General features: G+C 37.6%; 1 protein-coding gene across 5 annotated transcripts in view; it reads left to right on the forward strand.

Annotated features, from left to right (window-relative positions):
- HNRNPR (heterogeneous nuclear ribonucleoprotein R) overlaps positions 1-12952 on the forward strand; it is a 46613-nt gene extending 33661 nt beyond the window's left edge. For 3 of the 5 annotated variants that reach the window (XM_066270136.1, XM_066270139.1, XM_066270135.1), the window contains 4 exons: positions 2886-3101; positions 9138-9287; positions 11424-11545; positions 11685-12952. In XM_066270136.1, the coding sequence (XP_066126233.1) occupies positions 2886-3101; positions 9138-9287; positions 11424-11545; positions 11685-12297 (1101 nt within the window). In that variant the 3' untranslated portion in view covers positions 12298-12952. The remainder of the gene's footprint in view (positions 1-2885; positions 3102-9137; positions 9288-11423; positions 11546-11684) is intronic. The other 2 variants (XM_066270137.1, XM_066270140.1) reach the window with 1 other exon arrangement.
- The last annotated feature ends 2400 nt before the right edge of the window (positions 12953-15352 follow it).

Raw genomic sequence — 15352 nt, forward strand, 5'->3', positions numbered from 1 at the left:
TGAGAGAAGGGGGAGAGAGTGACACAGCTTCTTGCATGGGCCTGACCAGGATCCACCAGGCAGCCCCTGTCTGGGGCTGATGCTCAAATGAACTAGGCAATTTTTAGCGCCTGAGGCCAATGTACTCAGACCAACCGCACCATTCTCACCATTCTCAGCGCCTGGGCCAATGCTCGAACTAATCATGCCATTGACTGTGGGAGGAAGAGAGGGACAGGAAAGGAAAGCAGATGGTTGCTTCTCTTGTGTACTCTGACAGGGAATCGAACTTGGGATATCCATATGCTGGGCCAATGCTCTATCCACTGAGCCAACTGGCCTGGGACTGTTTTATTTTTTAAAATGTTGATGGAGATCTAAATGCTAGCTGTGCTTTAAAAATCACTGTTTTAGGCCTGGCCTGCAGTGGAGCAGTGGATAAAGCGCTGACCTGGAATGCTAAGGTTGCTGATTTGAAACCCTGGGCTTTTCCAGTTGTGGCACATATGATAAGCAATCAGTGAACAACTAAAGTATAGCGGCTATGAGTTGATACTTATAAGCTCCATCCCCCCTCCCTTCTTCTCTGTAAAATCAATGAATAAAATATTTAAAACAACAACAGCAAAATCTGTTTTAGGCTATTGTTTCCTCTAAAAAAAAAAAGCACTATTCCTTTACATTTTTGTCTTCCATATATGCTTTCCTTTTCCCTTCAAGCCATCTTCTGGTTTCAGTTTTAGTCTTCTATTAATTAAAGAGTGCTTCTGGCTCACTGTCTTTTTCTTCTGCCCTCAATTAACTTAATCTTCATACTTCTACATCTGTGTATGAACCATCAGTACTCTAGGCTCCCATTTGTATCTCCAGTTCTTTACTTCAGCTCCTCCACATCCAGATCACATTCTGGATCTTGTCGCCTCAAATTGTAGCCACTCTAGAATTTTTTATGTCTATCTTCCCATATTGTAACCACTGCCAGTATTCATCATTAATTGTGCTGGTCAGATACTCCTAACGGCTCAATTTTTTTACCTCTATAGTTCATTACCTACCAACTTCTTTCTGGCTTTCTATCCATTTATTCCTTCAAGTTTTTATCCAGCGCCTGTTAAGTGCTGTTGCTGGGATATGGTGGTGAATAAGAAAGATCTATTCTCTGTCCTTGTAGAGCTTACATTCTGGGAAAGGAGAGGACCAAAAAAATTTAAAGAAATATTTACACACTGTGGTAAGCACTGTGAAGAGGGAATTAAAAGACTATTTAGCTAGAGAGTAGCCACTATTCTGGTTTTGATGGATATAAAAGGCTTTTCTGATAAGGTGACAATTTATCCAAGACATGCAGAATGAGGAGAAAGTAGCATACAAAGAGCCAAGGAATATGCATTCCAAGGGAAGCAATACATGCGGATGTTCTAAGGCAGGTGTCCCCAAACTACAGGCCCGGGGCCGCATGTGGCCCCCTGAGGCCATTTATCCGCTGCGCACCACCCCCCTGCATTTCCGGAAGGGGCACCTCTTTCATTGGTCCTCAGTGAGAGGAGCACTGTATGTCGCAGCCCTCCAAGGGTCTGAGGGACAGTGAACTGGCCCCCTGTATAAAAAGTTTGGGGACCCCTGTCCTAAGACAAGAAAGAGCTTGGTATATTAAATTAACAAGGCTGGTGTTTTAAAAGGTAGAATTATATGAAATGATGTAGGCATGGCTTTTGGTAGACCATATAAGGAGTTTGGATTTTAGTGTATGCTAATGAGAAGGTACTTGAAGTTCTTAAGCAGGAAATAACATGTTATGTTTACAGAATATTATTTCTATTGCTATATGGATAATAACATAGAGGGGGTAGATAATAGAAGCTTTCATAGTGTTCAGAAGATTGAGCAGTGGAGATGCAGAAAGTAGATTGGATAGAGAAGATGAAGTAAAGGGTGGGGGGAAATATTCAAGAACTAGTCCTTACTTTTTGGATTGAGAAACACAGGAGTAAATAGGGAACTCTAGAGAAGACAGTTTGAGAATGGTGTTGCTGTTTTTGGACATCTTAAAGTCTGGGCTAGAAATAAAATCTAAGCGTTTTTGTTTTTGTTTTAAGTGAGAGCCAGAGACAGGAAAGGAGAGAGGTGTATAACTAGTTGTTCATTGATTGCTTCTCATATGTGCCTTGACAGGTGGGGGGAGCAGCTCCAGCCTATCCAGTGACCCCTTGCTCAAGCTAGAGACCTTGGGATCATGTGGATAAGCCCTTGCTCAAGCTGGCTAGTCTGTGCTCAAGCTAGTTGAGCCCCATGCTTAAGCAGGCAACCTTGGGCTTTCTAACTTGGGGCCTCAGTGCTACCACCAGTCAGGCAAAATCTAAGCATTCTTAAGGATACATAGTGTTTAAAAGTAGAAACTAGCTGGTATTACCCAGAAAGAACATATGTGGAAAGATGAAGGCAAAGGTCTAAGACCAGAGGGATACCAATATTAACAGTTATTTTCAGTCATTTGGTAAAAACTTTTAGGTTAGATCCAAGGATGGTTTTTGGTCAATGGTTAGTTGAATGTTAGTTCTCTTAGAGTTATATCGGTAATTTGGCTTTTAAGTTTCTTGGTAGTGTTTTTATAAATTATGAGGTCATGTTACATCAAACACTGTAAAACATTATAGAATGTTACATATCAAAATGCAGTTATACCTGTTGTTTATGGCTGTATCTTTATGACCCCTAAAATGACAAGAGAACATAAAAATACTGTTCCAAACCTCATATTTAATAATGCTGATTTAATTGTCTACTAGGTAATTAGTGAATCATTTTGAAGTTGCTTCAGTTATTTTTTGCCCTTCTGGCAAGTGGATTTAGGTCTACCTAATCACTAGATGTGTGGTGGATGCTTTTGGCTTATATATCTGGCTGTTGGTTTAACAGAGGGTTTGGTGGACGTTATTCTCTATCATCAACCCGATGACAAAAAGAAGAATCGGGGGTTCTGCTTCCTTGAATACGAGGATCACAAGTCAGCAGCACAAGCCAGACGCCGGTTGATGAGTGGAAAAGTAAAAGTCTGGGGAAATGTAGTTACAGTTGAATGGGCTGACCCTGTGGAAGAACCAGATCCAGAAGTCATGGCTAAGGTAAATGCAATTGCTTGGGTGATAGTGCGATCATTATTTAAATTTTATACTCAATGTGAAGCTCACATTTTTTTGAGTTTTATAATAAATACAAATTACAGCTCTTGATCTTAACTATTTACGCAAGGACCTGTTTTAACACCAAACTTAACAGCCTGTCTTGGTATCCAGGAATTTCCATTAACCATTCATTTTTCTGCAGATTAAATGTGTAAAAGGAACTGAAATAAAATCCCTTCCATTAAACATTTTTATACATACTAAGAATTTGTTCTGTGCTAAATATGAGGAATACGGAGGTTTAAAAAGAAAAACCAAGGCTTTATTAAGGAGAGAGGTGAAATTTGAGAGATTATGACATATAATCTTCATTCATAGTATGAATAAAAGTCATACTATGACTTTTATTAAATGGCCGTGAATCATTTTATTTAGACTTATAGCTTATTATTTCTTATTTAAAATTTTTTTTTTTCTTTTTTAAGTTATCAAGCTCCATTAGGGTATTGTCCCTGTGAAGAATGGTAGTGACGAAATATTCATGGCAGGTCTTATAGAGAGACCTCATTCCCCCCCCCCCCCCCCTTGGTTTTCTGTATTCGCATTGCCAAGATCTTTGGTAACTGAAGGTGCCGTGAATTTTCGTTCTCAGGCTTTCCTTTGGGTGAGTCCTATGATTGAAGAGACACATCAGAGTAGCATCTCCGCTGCTTGTAGTGAGTTCAGTATTTTGGCATGTCTCTTCCTGTCTCACAAAGGCAACAACTCCATAGATGGTCATAAATTAGTGATTGGAGTCTTCTGGACGAAAAGCCTTTGCCTATCTCCTAGGTTCTGAGGAGATAGTCCTTATTCTGATTAGTTTGGACGAGAGCCCCAGTTTATACTTGTGTGATAATTTTTTTTTTCTTCTTTGGAGAGAAGAAGGGAGAGAGAAGGGCAGTATTTGTTGTTCTCCTCAGTCATGCATTTTTGGTTGCTTCCCATATGTGCCCTGACTGGGAGTCAAACCCGCAACCTTGTTAGTTTGGGATGATGCTCTTAACTGACTGACTTGACCGGCCAGGGCATGTGATAAAATTTTTGTAGCCAGAAAACATCTTTGTGTTAAGCAGAGGAAAGATCTATTGAGAATGAATGAAGAGAGGCTATAAAACTTTTTTTTTTAAGATTTTATTTATTTATTTTTAGAGAGGGGAAAGGGGGGGCAGGAAGCATCAACTCCCATATGTGCCTTGACGAGGCAAGCCTCGGGTTTTGAACTGGCAACCTCAGTGTTCCAGGTCGACACTTTTCCCTCTGTACCACCACAGACCAGGCTATAAAAACATTTTAAAAATAGTATTATAGATAAAAAAATATTTTAAAAATACAGATAAAAACATTTTTTAAAATTTAGCATTATAGATGAAGATATCTGTCATTATAAATAAAATAATTTTAAATAGCATTTAGATAAAAAACATTTTTAAAATAGCATTATAGATATATTTCTCATTATAAGAGAGGAATCAAATCCCCAGAAAATCTTAAGTATAGCTACTAACTTGCTTATCAACCACTTTTCACAAACCTCTAATAACCTTTTTTTTTTTATTTTGTGTGTGTGTGTGTGTGTGTGTATTTTTCTGAAGCTGGAAACGGGGAGAGACAGTCAGATAGACTCCCGCATGCACCCGACTGGGATCCACCTGGCACGCCCACCAGGGGCACCGCTCTGCCCACCAGGGGGCGATGCTCTGCCCCACCGGGGCGTCGCTTTTGCCGTGACCAGAGCCGCTCTAGCGCCTGGGGCAGAGGCCAAGGAGCCATCCCCAGCGCCCGGGCCATCTTTGCTCCAATGGAGCCTTGGCTGCCGGAGGGGAAGAGAGAGACAGAGAGGAAGGAGGGGGCAGGGGGTGGAGAAGCAAATGGGCGCTTCTCCTATTTGCCTTGGCCAGGAATTGAACCCGGATCCCCCGCACGCCAGGCCGATGCTCTACTGCTGAACCAACCGGCCAGGGCCGATAATAACCTTTCATAATGAAATTTATCCTAAATCTTTCCATAGGGTTAGGAAACTTCAGAATTTTGTTCTACTAAGTATTCTTTCTGCATTAGAAACAAGTTTCAGAATGAATAGGCGGCCTCTATTAACTGGCCTCTAATACTAGTTGAGTCAACTTGATAGAATAATACTGAGTCCTTTACTGTTTTTTTTGTTTTTTGTTTTGTTTTTCTTTACAGGGACAGAGAGTGAGTCAGAGAGAGGGACAGATAGAGACAGACAGACAGGAACGGGAAGAGATGAGAAGCATCAATCATCAGGTTTTTTTCGTTGCGACACCTTAGTTCATTGATTGCTTTCTCATATGTGCCTTGACCGTGGGCCTTCAGCAGACCGAGTATCCCCTTGCTCAAGCCAGCGACCTTGGGTCTAAGCCGGTGAGCATTTTTTATTTTGCTCAAGCCAGATGAGCCTGCGCTCAAGCAGGCGACCTCGGGGTCTCAAACCTGGGTCCTTGGCATCCCAGTCCAATGCTCTATCCACTGCACCACCGCCTGGTCAGGCTACTGTTTTTTAATGGGGGGGAGTTTACACAATTACGTAAAGCTTCTGCTCTTACTTCACTCTGTTGGTGTTATACACTGCTCACAAAATTAGGGGGTCAGGGAACGTGCAGATACTCCAGTACTTTCAGCTGTTTGTATAGTGCATTTTCACCATTGAAATAAAAGTTGGTTTTGTGTCTCATTTGCATAATAGAACAGCTTTCTTTGACTTGTTCGCTTTTCTGATGTTCTTGTTTAAATAAAAAAAATCAAATCCTTTTTTAATCGCATATTCATTGAAATATCCCCTAATTTTTGTGAGCGGTATAATTTATTGAAGCTCTTTTGCCAAGTTAGTCAGTTTTAAAATCAAACAGAACCTAAGCACTTAAATGTGTCTTAACATAATTTTTATATAATATGTTATGGTTTCATCTCAAAAAATGGCCAATGTTGAGTTAAAAAAAGAAGTGGAGGCCTTCTGATGTAGTTATACTCTGATATTGACAACATTGAGGAAAATAAAGGGAATAGAGGTAGAATTAGAAAATGTTAAATTTTTTTCACCTATTGAATTAAGATCTTCTCCCCAAATCTTTTTTTTCTTAAGATAGCTGTTAACTTCAGGCAACAGTTTGTTTAGTGGGTATGTTCATTTTTTGTTTGAATAGGCAATATAATATATTTCCTTAGCTCAAAAATCAAAAGAATTAAAAAAAAAATTTTATTTTAAATTTTAATTTATTGTGTTGACATGGTTTCAAATGTCCCACTCAGTATAACAATACCCTCTGCACACCGCATTGTGCCACACCATGAAAAATCAAAACTTTATAGAAAGGTATAGACAAGAAGTCCTACTTACACTCCTTGCTCCATTGACTATATCCCCCTTGGTCCATATATGCATCCAGTTTTAGTATTCTATCATTTTAATGTTTTTTTGTTTATTTGGGTTTTTTTGTTTATTTTATTAGTGAGAGAGAGACAGGCAGGGACAGATAGGAAGGGAAAGAGATGAGAAGCATCAGTTGCGGCACCTTAATGGTTCATTGATTGCTTTCTCATATGTGCCTTGACCTGGAAACTCCAGCTGAGCCCGTGATCCCATGCTCAAGCTGGCGACCTCAGGGCTTTTAATCTAGGTACTCAGCGCCCCAGGCTGAGGCTCTGTCCGCTGTGCCACTGTGTGGCCAGGCTATCATTTTAGTGTTTTCTTGGGCAAATACAGACAGATGAGAGAGAGAGTGTGTGTGTGTTTAGTGAGAGGAGGGAAGATAGACAGCACCCACATGTGCCCAGACCTGGCTCCACCCGGCAACCCCCGTCTGGGGCCAATGCTCAAATCAACCAAGCCACTGGCTGTGAGAGGGGAAGAGAGAGAGAAGGGAGAGAGGGAGGAGAAGAGAAGCATATGGTTGCTTCTCGCGTGTGCCCTGACCAGGGATCAAACCCAGGACTTTTACACTCCAGGCCAATGCTCTATCCACTGAACAAATGGCTAGGGCCTCAAATATGAGGATATATTCATTCCCTGCTTCTTATACAAGTGGTTGCTAGTTAGTAACTTACTGTTTTCACTGGTTTATATTTGTTTTATCTACTATTCTACTTCATTATCTCTAAGGAAGATATACCATAATTATATGTACCACTAAGAAATTATAAAATGTTGTCAATTAAACTGTGACACAGTGCTTGCCTGTCACATTGACTGTAAGTTGGGTTCCTGTTTCAGAGATGAAAAAAACAATTTTCTTACCAACATGTATCCTGCCAATCTCTCCCATGTCAGTCTTAGAGCACTTCATTCTTTGTGGTTACATAATATTCCATTTAGTGGATATACTATAGTATATTCAACCAGCTGGATATTGGGTTTCTCATCTTTTTGGGTTGCCTTTCTTTTTTAAGTGAGAGGTTGGGAGGCAGAGAGACAGACTCCCACATTTGCCCCCAACTGGGATCCACCCATCAAGCGCCCTACTGGGGATGTTCTGCCCGTCTGGGGCTCTTTGCAACTGAGCTATTTTAATGCCTGAGGAGAGACCATGGAACCATCCTCAGCATCCAGGGCCAACTTTCTGGAATCTAGCCATGGCTGCAGGAGGGAGAGAGAGAGAATGGGAGGGTGGAGAAGCAGGTGGTCACTTTACCTGTGTGCCCTGAGAATTGAGGACTTCTACACACCAGGCCAACATCCTACCTCTGAGCCAACTGGCCAGGGCCTTGGGTTGCTTTTTTAAAGAATAAGCTTGTATCATGTCAAGTGCAGCTATATCTGTATGATAGAATCTCACAGATAGAATTGTGGGCCAAGGGTAGATGCATCTGTTATTACTAAGAATACCATATTATCCTCTTTTGAGAGGTAAATCACTTGACCCTCCTACCTGCAAAATATAAGAGGCTGGGTTGTTTTTTTCATCCTTGTCAAAATACTGTATGGTTTAACTCTTGGATTTTGCCAGTTTGATAACAGTTGGTATCTCAAAGCTGTTAAGGTTTTTCTTCCCTTATAAGGCATGAGTTAACATTTTTACTCTTAAGGACCATTTGTGGGGTTTTTTTTTGTTTGTTTGTTTGTTTTTAATTGATTTTAGGGAGACAGAAGAAGGGGGAGGTGGGGAAGCATTTATTTGTTGTTCCATTTAATTGTGTATTCGTTGCGGATCAAACCCGCAGCCTTGGTGTGTTCGGATGATACTTGAAATGTCTGAGTTAATCAGCCAAGGCTCATTTGCTTTTTTATGTGTGAACGATATAATCATAAATTTTGCCTATTTTTTTATTCAGTTTTTCTGTTGGGTTCTTATTTTCTGATTGATCAGAAAGATTAACTTTTTGTGATAAAAGTTTTTTTGGGTTTTTTTTTAATTTAATTACTCCTTTAAAGTTTATAAATTTTAAGCTACAAAGCCTTCCCGAGTGTGTTATAAAACATTTTTTTCTAATACTTTCAGTTTCCAGCTCCAGTTTATCCTGGTGTGTCATGTGAGATGTGAATCTAGCTTTTATCTTTACCCAGATTAACACTATACTGATTTAATGATTTAAGCATTGTGGTTTGTTACATTTGGTAGGGCTAGCCTCTAAATTTTGTTCTTTTTCCTAGCTATTCTTGCTTGTTATTTTTTCATATGAACTTTAGAATCAGCTAATCCAGTTCTAGTGGGGGGGGGACAAAATTTTGTTTTGAGGGAGACTTAGGAACCATGTTAAATTTGTAAGTTAAGTTTTAATTATGTACCGGTTTCTTGAAGGTCTTTTTCACAGTGTTAAATAACGGTAGGACAGGAGAAGGAACTGCTATTTATTTAAATTGGCAACTAATAGCAAAGTCATTTTGTTGGCAATTTTTATACCATCTCTGATAGCACTTTTAGCACTTACTGTGTTAGAAGGGGGGGGGAAGCTTATGCATAAAGATAGAAAGAAATGTTTTAATGTCAGACCAGCTAAAATTTACCAGCCAATGCCAATTTTGTGTATTTGTTGTATTAGGTGAAAGTTTTATTTGTGAGGAACTTGGCTACTACAGTGACAGAAGAAATACTAGAAAAGTCATTTTCTGAATTTGGAAAACTTGAAAGGGTGAAGAAGTTGAAGGATTATGCATTTGTTCATTTTGAAGACAGAGGAGCAGCTGTTAAGGTAGTAATTTTGAAATTTTGCTTCTTGATATTTGAATTCTGTTGTTGAAACTTGATAAACACATAAAGTGACTTTAAAAACTGAAATAAAATTGGTTTTCAGCTTTGCCGAACTCTGGAACTTTCTTTTAATAATCTCTGAAGTGGTAATAGTATATAACAGGTAAGACTCCATCATATTTCAAAACCTGATTATTACTAACTGGGTTTGTGATCTCAGGCAAATTTTTTTTTTTTTTTTTTTGGCAAATTATTTTTAATCTTTTTGTTAGCCTAAACTTGATAGCAGGATGCCTGGGAATATTATGAGGTATAGTAATTAGGTGCTGTAAACACTAAACAGGTAATTAATGTATTAGAACTTTTTTGTTTACCTTGGTTTGCAGACCTTTGGAAGAAATTAAATAGTGTTATATACAATAACAGCATAGTTAATTCAGTAGATATTTTCTGAGGGAATGGTTAGTTCTTCATAGTTTTGCCTGTCTTTAGTCATTTTAGAATTCTAATTGTATTGACTATGTTTTGCTGGTTTTGATAGTTGTTAGAGGTATTTCTTGTAGTTAATTCCTTGATGCTAGTAATGAAAAGTGTACTCTGCTGTTTTCAGTTAATAATGGATTAGCACCATCTTTGATGGGAGAAATTGCCAGTTTCTTTTTCCTCTTGTTCTCCTTTGGCAGCAGTGTGAGAGGTAGGGGAACAACACACATAAAAGCTTATTTGTGTGTTTGTGTGTGGGGGGGAGTAATTGGGAAGATGAATCCAAAATCCTCAGTAACTCAGGCTTGATTGTTTTTCTCCATGTTTGTTGGTGGAGTGGCGCCACATTTAGTTGAGCAGTTTTTGTTTCTTGCCCACGATACTGTTTTAAAATGTGCTTAATAGAATCTTTGACTAGTTAGAATCTGTTGGTTTGCTTTTTGATGGCAGCTAACTAATTAGTGAGACAATACTGTTTATAAAATTCACAGCTTAGTATAAGATTGAATGTATGCCTTCTGAAATTGCCAGGGGTATTAAACATTGATAACTGATAACTAACAAATTGATACCTTCTAAGCAGTCCTTTGATTCAGTTGATATTAGATAACTGGTTGTATAATAACTGGTTGAGTGGTTTGTCCAAGCAGTCTATAAAATTATAAAATTTTAGCTCAACAACTGGGGTCACATTCTTTGGTAAGGCAGGTTGAGAGAGAAGATCCTCCATTCTTTTGTTTTTATCAGGAAGTTTCTGTATCCTCATTTAGTTTCTTCACTGAAAGCTAAAATGGTGAAGGGAGAAACAGTTATCTAAAGAAGAGTGGATTTAATCTCTGGATACTTGTAAATCGCTAACTTCTCTTTATGTATAATGCATTTACATGTGTCCAGAGAAGAAAAGGTTGTATTTGTATTGTATAGGGAAATACAAAAGCTGTAGTATGGTGATGATGTTTTACTGAGTTGTCTGAATGTTGTAGTATGGCAGAGGCTGTTCTGTGGAACGACTTAAATCAAGGACTAGCACATAGAATGCTTTTGATTACTGTCTTCCAGGAGAGTACTTGAGTCTCATTCAGTCAGGCCCTTTCTGGGCTCTGTGCGTTAACTGTTGACGGAAAAAGTATGTTCAGGGTAAATGTGAGGAAAACCTAGGCTTTTTTTTTTTTTGCTCAGTTTTTTGTTGACTTATTGCTGCCTCATTCAGTAACTTCATTTGTGTTTCAAATCATTAAATTTTTTTATAGAAGAATAATGTAAGACCTACATTTTGAATGCTGTGAAAAGTTTGTGATACTGGCATTTTCCTCATATGATAATGTGGATTTGCTTCTTTGGAATGGCTAAGTTTTGAAGAATTAGTTATTTGGAAATAAGGAACAGCAATAGGTAGCTCTTTTACCTTTTAAAATATAATAGTAGGGCATCAGTTTTGTTCTCAGTATATAATAGTTTATATATATGAGGGTAAGATTGAGAGAAACAAAAGTACATGGTGTTTTTTTAATTTGTGGCTTAATTCATCTTTTACAAATTAAAATATTTAAGTAAGTGGTTTATTGGTGTATTAACTGGCACAGATACGTTAATGTAGTTATGTTTTACAGTATTATTACTTGTAATATAAATGTATTTTTCTAATTTTGTATAGGCCATGGATGAAATGAATGGCAAAGAAATAGAAGGGGAAGAAATTGAAATAGTCTTGGCTAAGCCACCAGACAAGAAAAGGAAAGAACGCCAAGCTGCTAGACAGGCCTCCAGAAGCACTGCGTGAGTCTGCATTTTAGTAAATACATCTTTGAACAGACAATAACTTGATAGTGGAGATCAGGTTAACAAAACAAAATCAAGAAGAGTCTTGAAGTAAACTAATTTGTTTTTTCTTTTCTCCCTTTCCCTCCACTGTTAGGTATGAAGATTATTACTATCACCCTCCTCCTCGCATGCCACCTCCAATTAGAGGTCGGGGTCGTGGTGGGGGGAGAGGTGGATATGGCTACCCTCCAGATTACTATGGCTATGAAGATTACTATGATGATTACTATGGTTATGATTATCACGACTATCGTGGAGGCTATGAAGATCCCTACTACGGCTATGATGATGGCTATGCAGTAAGAGGAAGAGGAGGAGGAAGGGGAGGGCGAGGTGCTCCACCACCACCAAGGGGGCGGGGAGCACCACCTCCAAGAGGTAGAGCTGGCTATTCACAGCGGGGGGCACCTTTGGGACCACCAAGAGGCTCTAGGGGTGGCAGAGGGGGTCCTGCACAACAGCAGAGAGGCCGTGGTTCCCGTGGAGCTCGGGGCAATCGTGGGGGCAATGTAGGAGGCAAGAGAAAGGCAGATGGGTACAACCAACCTGATTCCAAGCGCCGTCAGACCAACAACCAACAGAACTGGGGCTCCCAACCCATCGCTCAGCAGCCGCTTCAACAAGGTGGTGACTATTCTGGTAACTATGGTTACAATAATGACAACCAGGAATTTTATCAGGATACTTATGGGCAACAGTGGAAATAGACAAGTGAGGGCTTGAAAATGATATTGGCAAGACACGATTGGCTCTAGATCTACATTCTTCAAAAAAATTGGCTTGTTTCATCTTTAGCAATTTGCTGCCATTTGTATTGGGCTGAAGAAATCACTATTGTGTATATACTCAAGTCTTTTTATTTTTTCCTCTTTTCATAAATGCTCTTGGACATTATTGGGCTTGCAGAGTTCCCTTACTCTGGGGATTACAATGCTTTTATCGTTTCAGGCTTCATTTTAGCTTCAAAACAAGCTGAGCACACTGTTAAATCATGATTTTGCAGAACCTTTGGTTTTGGACAGTTTCATTTTTTGGATTTGAGATAGATTACATAGGACTATGGAGTATGCTGTAAATATAAATACAAGCTAGTGCTTTGTCTTAGTAGTTTTAAGAAATTAAAGCAAACAAATTTAAGTTTTCTTGTATTGAAAATAACCTATGATTGTATGTTTTGCATTCCTAGAAGTAGGTTAACTGTGTTTTTAAATTGTTATAACTTCACACCTTTTTGAAATCTGCCCTACAAAATTTGTTTGGCTTAAACGTCAAAGCCGTGACAATTTGTTCTTTGATGTGATTGTATTTCCAATTTCTTGTTCATGTAAGATTTCAATAAAACTCAAAAATCTATTCAAAACATCACCTATTTCAAATTCAATTGTGTCCTAAAATATTATTTTATTCGTAATCCTTGCAAGGAATATTGTTTTCAAACTATAACTGCCTATGTGAGTGATCAAATTCATGCAAAATTTCTTGTCTATTCCAATATGTATCGTGGCTGTCAGACTGAGGATTAGTCTAAATTTTAGTATTTATTCCAAATAGCACTTCATTGATTGGTGTTCTCTCAGAGTCTCTTCTAATTTTGAAATCTTACCCTTTGTTTTTATAAAACAGGTTCAAAGGCTTTTGAACACTCTTGCAGGCATTGGATGATTTGCGTTAATTAAAGTGGGGTTAGGGAAGCAGACTGCAATTTATTGTGACCCACATTCTTTCTATAAAGGATAACTTATTGTCCGAAGACCTTATTTGCTGGATAAATGAATGTATGTAACAGGAAAAATGTTAGTACTGTGGCGTCAATTGCACTGCAGACTAAACTCAGTTTTAATATACATGATTGGTATTACCACTTCAGTTACTGGTTTAGTAATATAATTTTATATTGCTATGTAAATTTGCTTTGAGAAACACGTGCCTTATACAAGGCTTTAAACATCTAGTAAACATACTTCTCTGACTTTCTGTTAACACCTCCTTTTTTTTTAACTATCCCTAATGGCTGAAGTTTTTGTTGGCCAAGTCATAACATCTCTGTCCCTGTTTCCTTTAGAAATTCTGATTTTTATTGGAATGATCTTTTTGCTTGCAAATAAGAGGAACAAAAGAATCCAAACTTGACAGTGCAGAAAAGTCTGGATCACTTAAAACCACAGAGCTTGCCCTTCTGTTTTGTTCTTAGGTGGGTCTAAATGTTTTGAAATTATAAAAATAAGCCATTGGGGAATAATTAAAAACAACACACCTTTATTTGTGTTGGTTTTCCTGTTTGGTGTCTATTATAACAGAAGTAATTAGACTTCAAAATCATAAACCTCTTAATTTTTGCACATTTGGTTAGATTATATTTTGGGTTTCATGAGTTTTTTTTTATTTTGAGTAAGAAAATATTTGCTGATAAAAGTCAGTACATCTTATTTCTCTTTAAAAGTGCACTTACTACATAGTACAATAAGTTCAGCGGCCTTAATATTCCTATTACATTTTTATAGACTGACACAGGAATTATACAGTCTTTTTTAGAGTAGTTTCAGGTCAATATGGGTATCTATTTGATAAAGCTTAGATCCATTTTATTTTTAATGCCCATGTATGAAAGTAAAGACACCAAACGTTTTTTAAATACTGCTTTTAAACTTTGGAAATACAATTTGAAGCTATAATTGTAAATTTAAATTAGTCTTGAATGAAACCCTGAGTTTTCTTGTAAAGAAGAAAGGGTCTACAAATAAAATTTGAGTTGTTTATATTTCTTAAAAATTGGATGGTACCAGCTTACCCACTCATGAAGAAAATTAAGACTTGTAATAGAAGTGATTCTGAAAGTAATTTATTGGGCCTTCACTACCCATCCTAAAATGTAAACCCCAGCAAAAACATAAGAACAAAACTTGGGTTCCATGTCAAAATCCTTTTCTTTAATTGCAAATTATATTTATTATCAACTAAAAATATATCTGTGGAAATGTTCCTCTAGTAATGCTTTATAGGTTTTTTGTCTTTTAATTAGAAGTAAAACATACCTGTATAAACATTAAATCTTACTTTAGAGCTTTACCCTTGTTGATGTCTTATAAACTATTGCTGTGGCAGCATTCAGAAAAAATAGATCTGGAGCTCAATTTTTCACAGAAATGGAACAGTCTAATATTAATATATAAACCTGAAAAATGTCAGTTGAGGGAGATCTTTATTCTACAGCTGCATTTTTTAAAAATAGGCACAAATTATGAGTTCTAGGAGATTTGATTTTCTGCACTCCTGCCATCTTTTTTGTCCCCTAATCTAATTCATTTGGTTTTTTAAAATAAGCCTGCTATAGTAATGTGTGTTAGGCAATATTTACTATGTATTGATACAGACTTCTTTGTAGAACCCTTCTAAGATTGACAAATATACCCCTTTGCCATAATGGAATGCTAATTTTTATTTGATCACTCATTTATAGCAGTTGCTTAAATGTATGTATTTATATGATGGTGTTTTAATTTTTTAAAAGCAAAAATGTTTTAATAAGTTGCCAGATTTTTAATAAATACAGATTTATTTGGTCAATTGATATGGAAATTAAGTTAATACGATTCTGTAGTTTTTTTAAATAAGAGGTCAGGATAATTTTCAGTTTTCTTAGTTACTGAGGTCATTCTGCATAAGATAGCCCAAATGCTTTCTGTTAGTAAATAATTTTTCCCTCATTTGACTTTGAAATCAGACTTAAGGCACCTTCTTTTTTAAAAAGGTCAGCATGCATCA

Source organism: Saccopteryx bilineata, chromosome 3 (genome assembly GCF_036850765.1).
Source record: "Saccopteryx bilineata isolate mSacBil1 chromosome 3, mSacBil1_pri_phased_curated, whole genome shotgun sequence".
Classification (NCBI taxonomy): Eukaryota; Metazoa; Chordata; class Mammalia; order Chiroptera; family Emballonuridae; genus Saccopteryx; species Saccopteryx bilineata.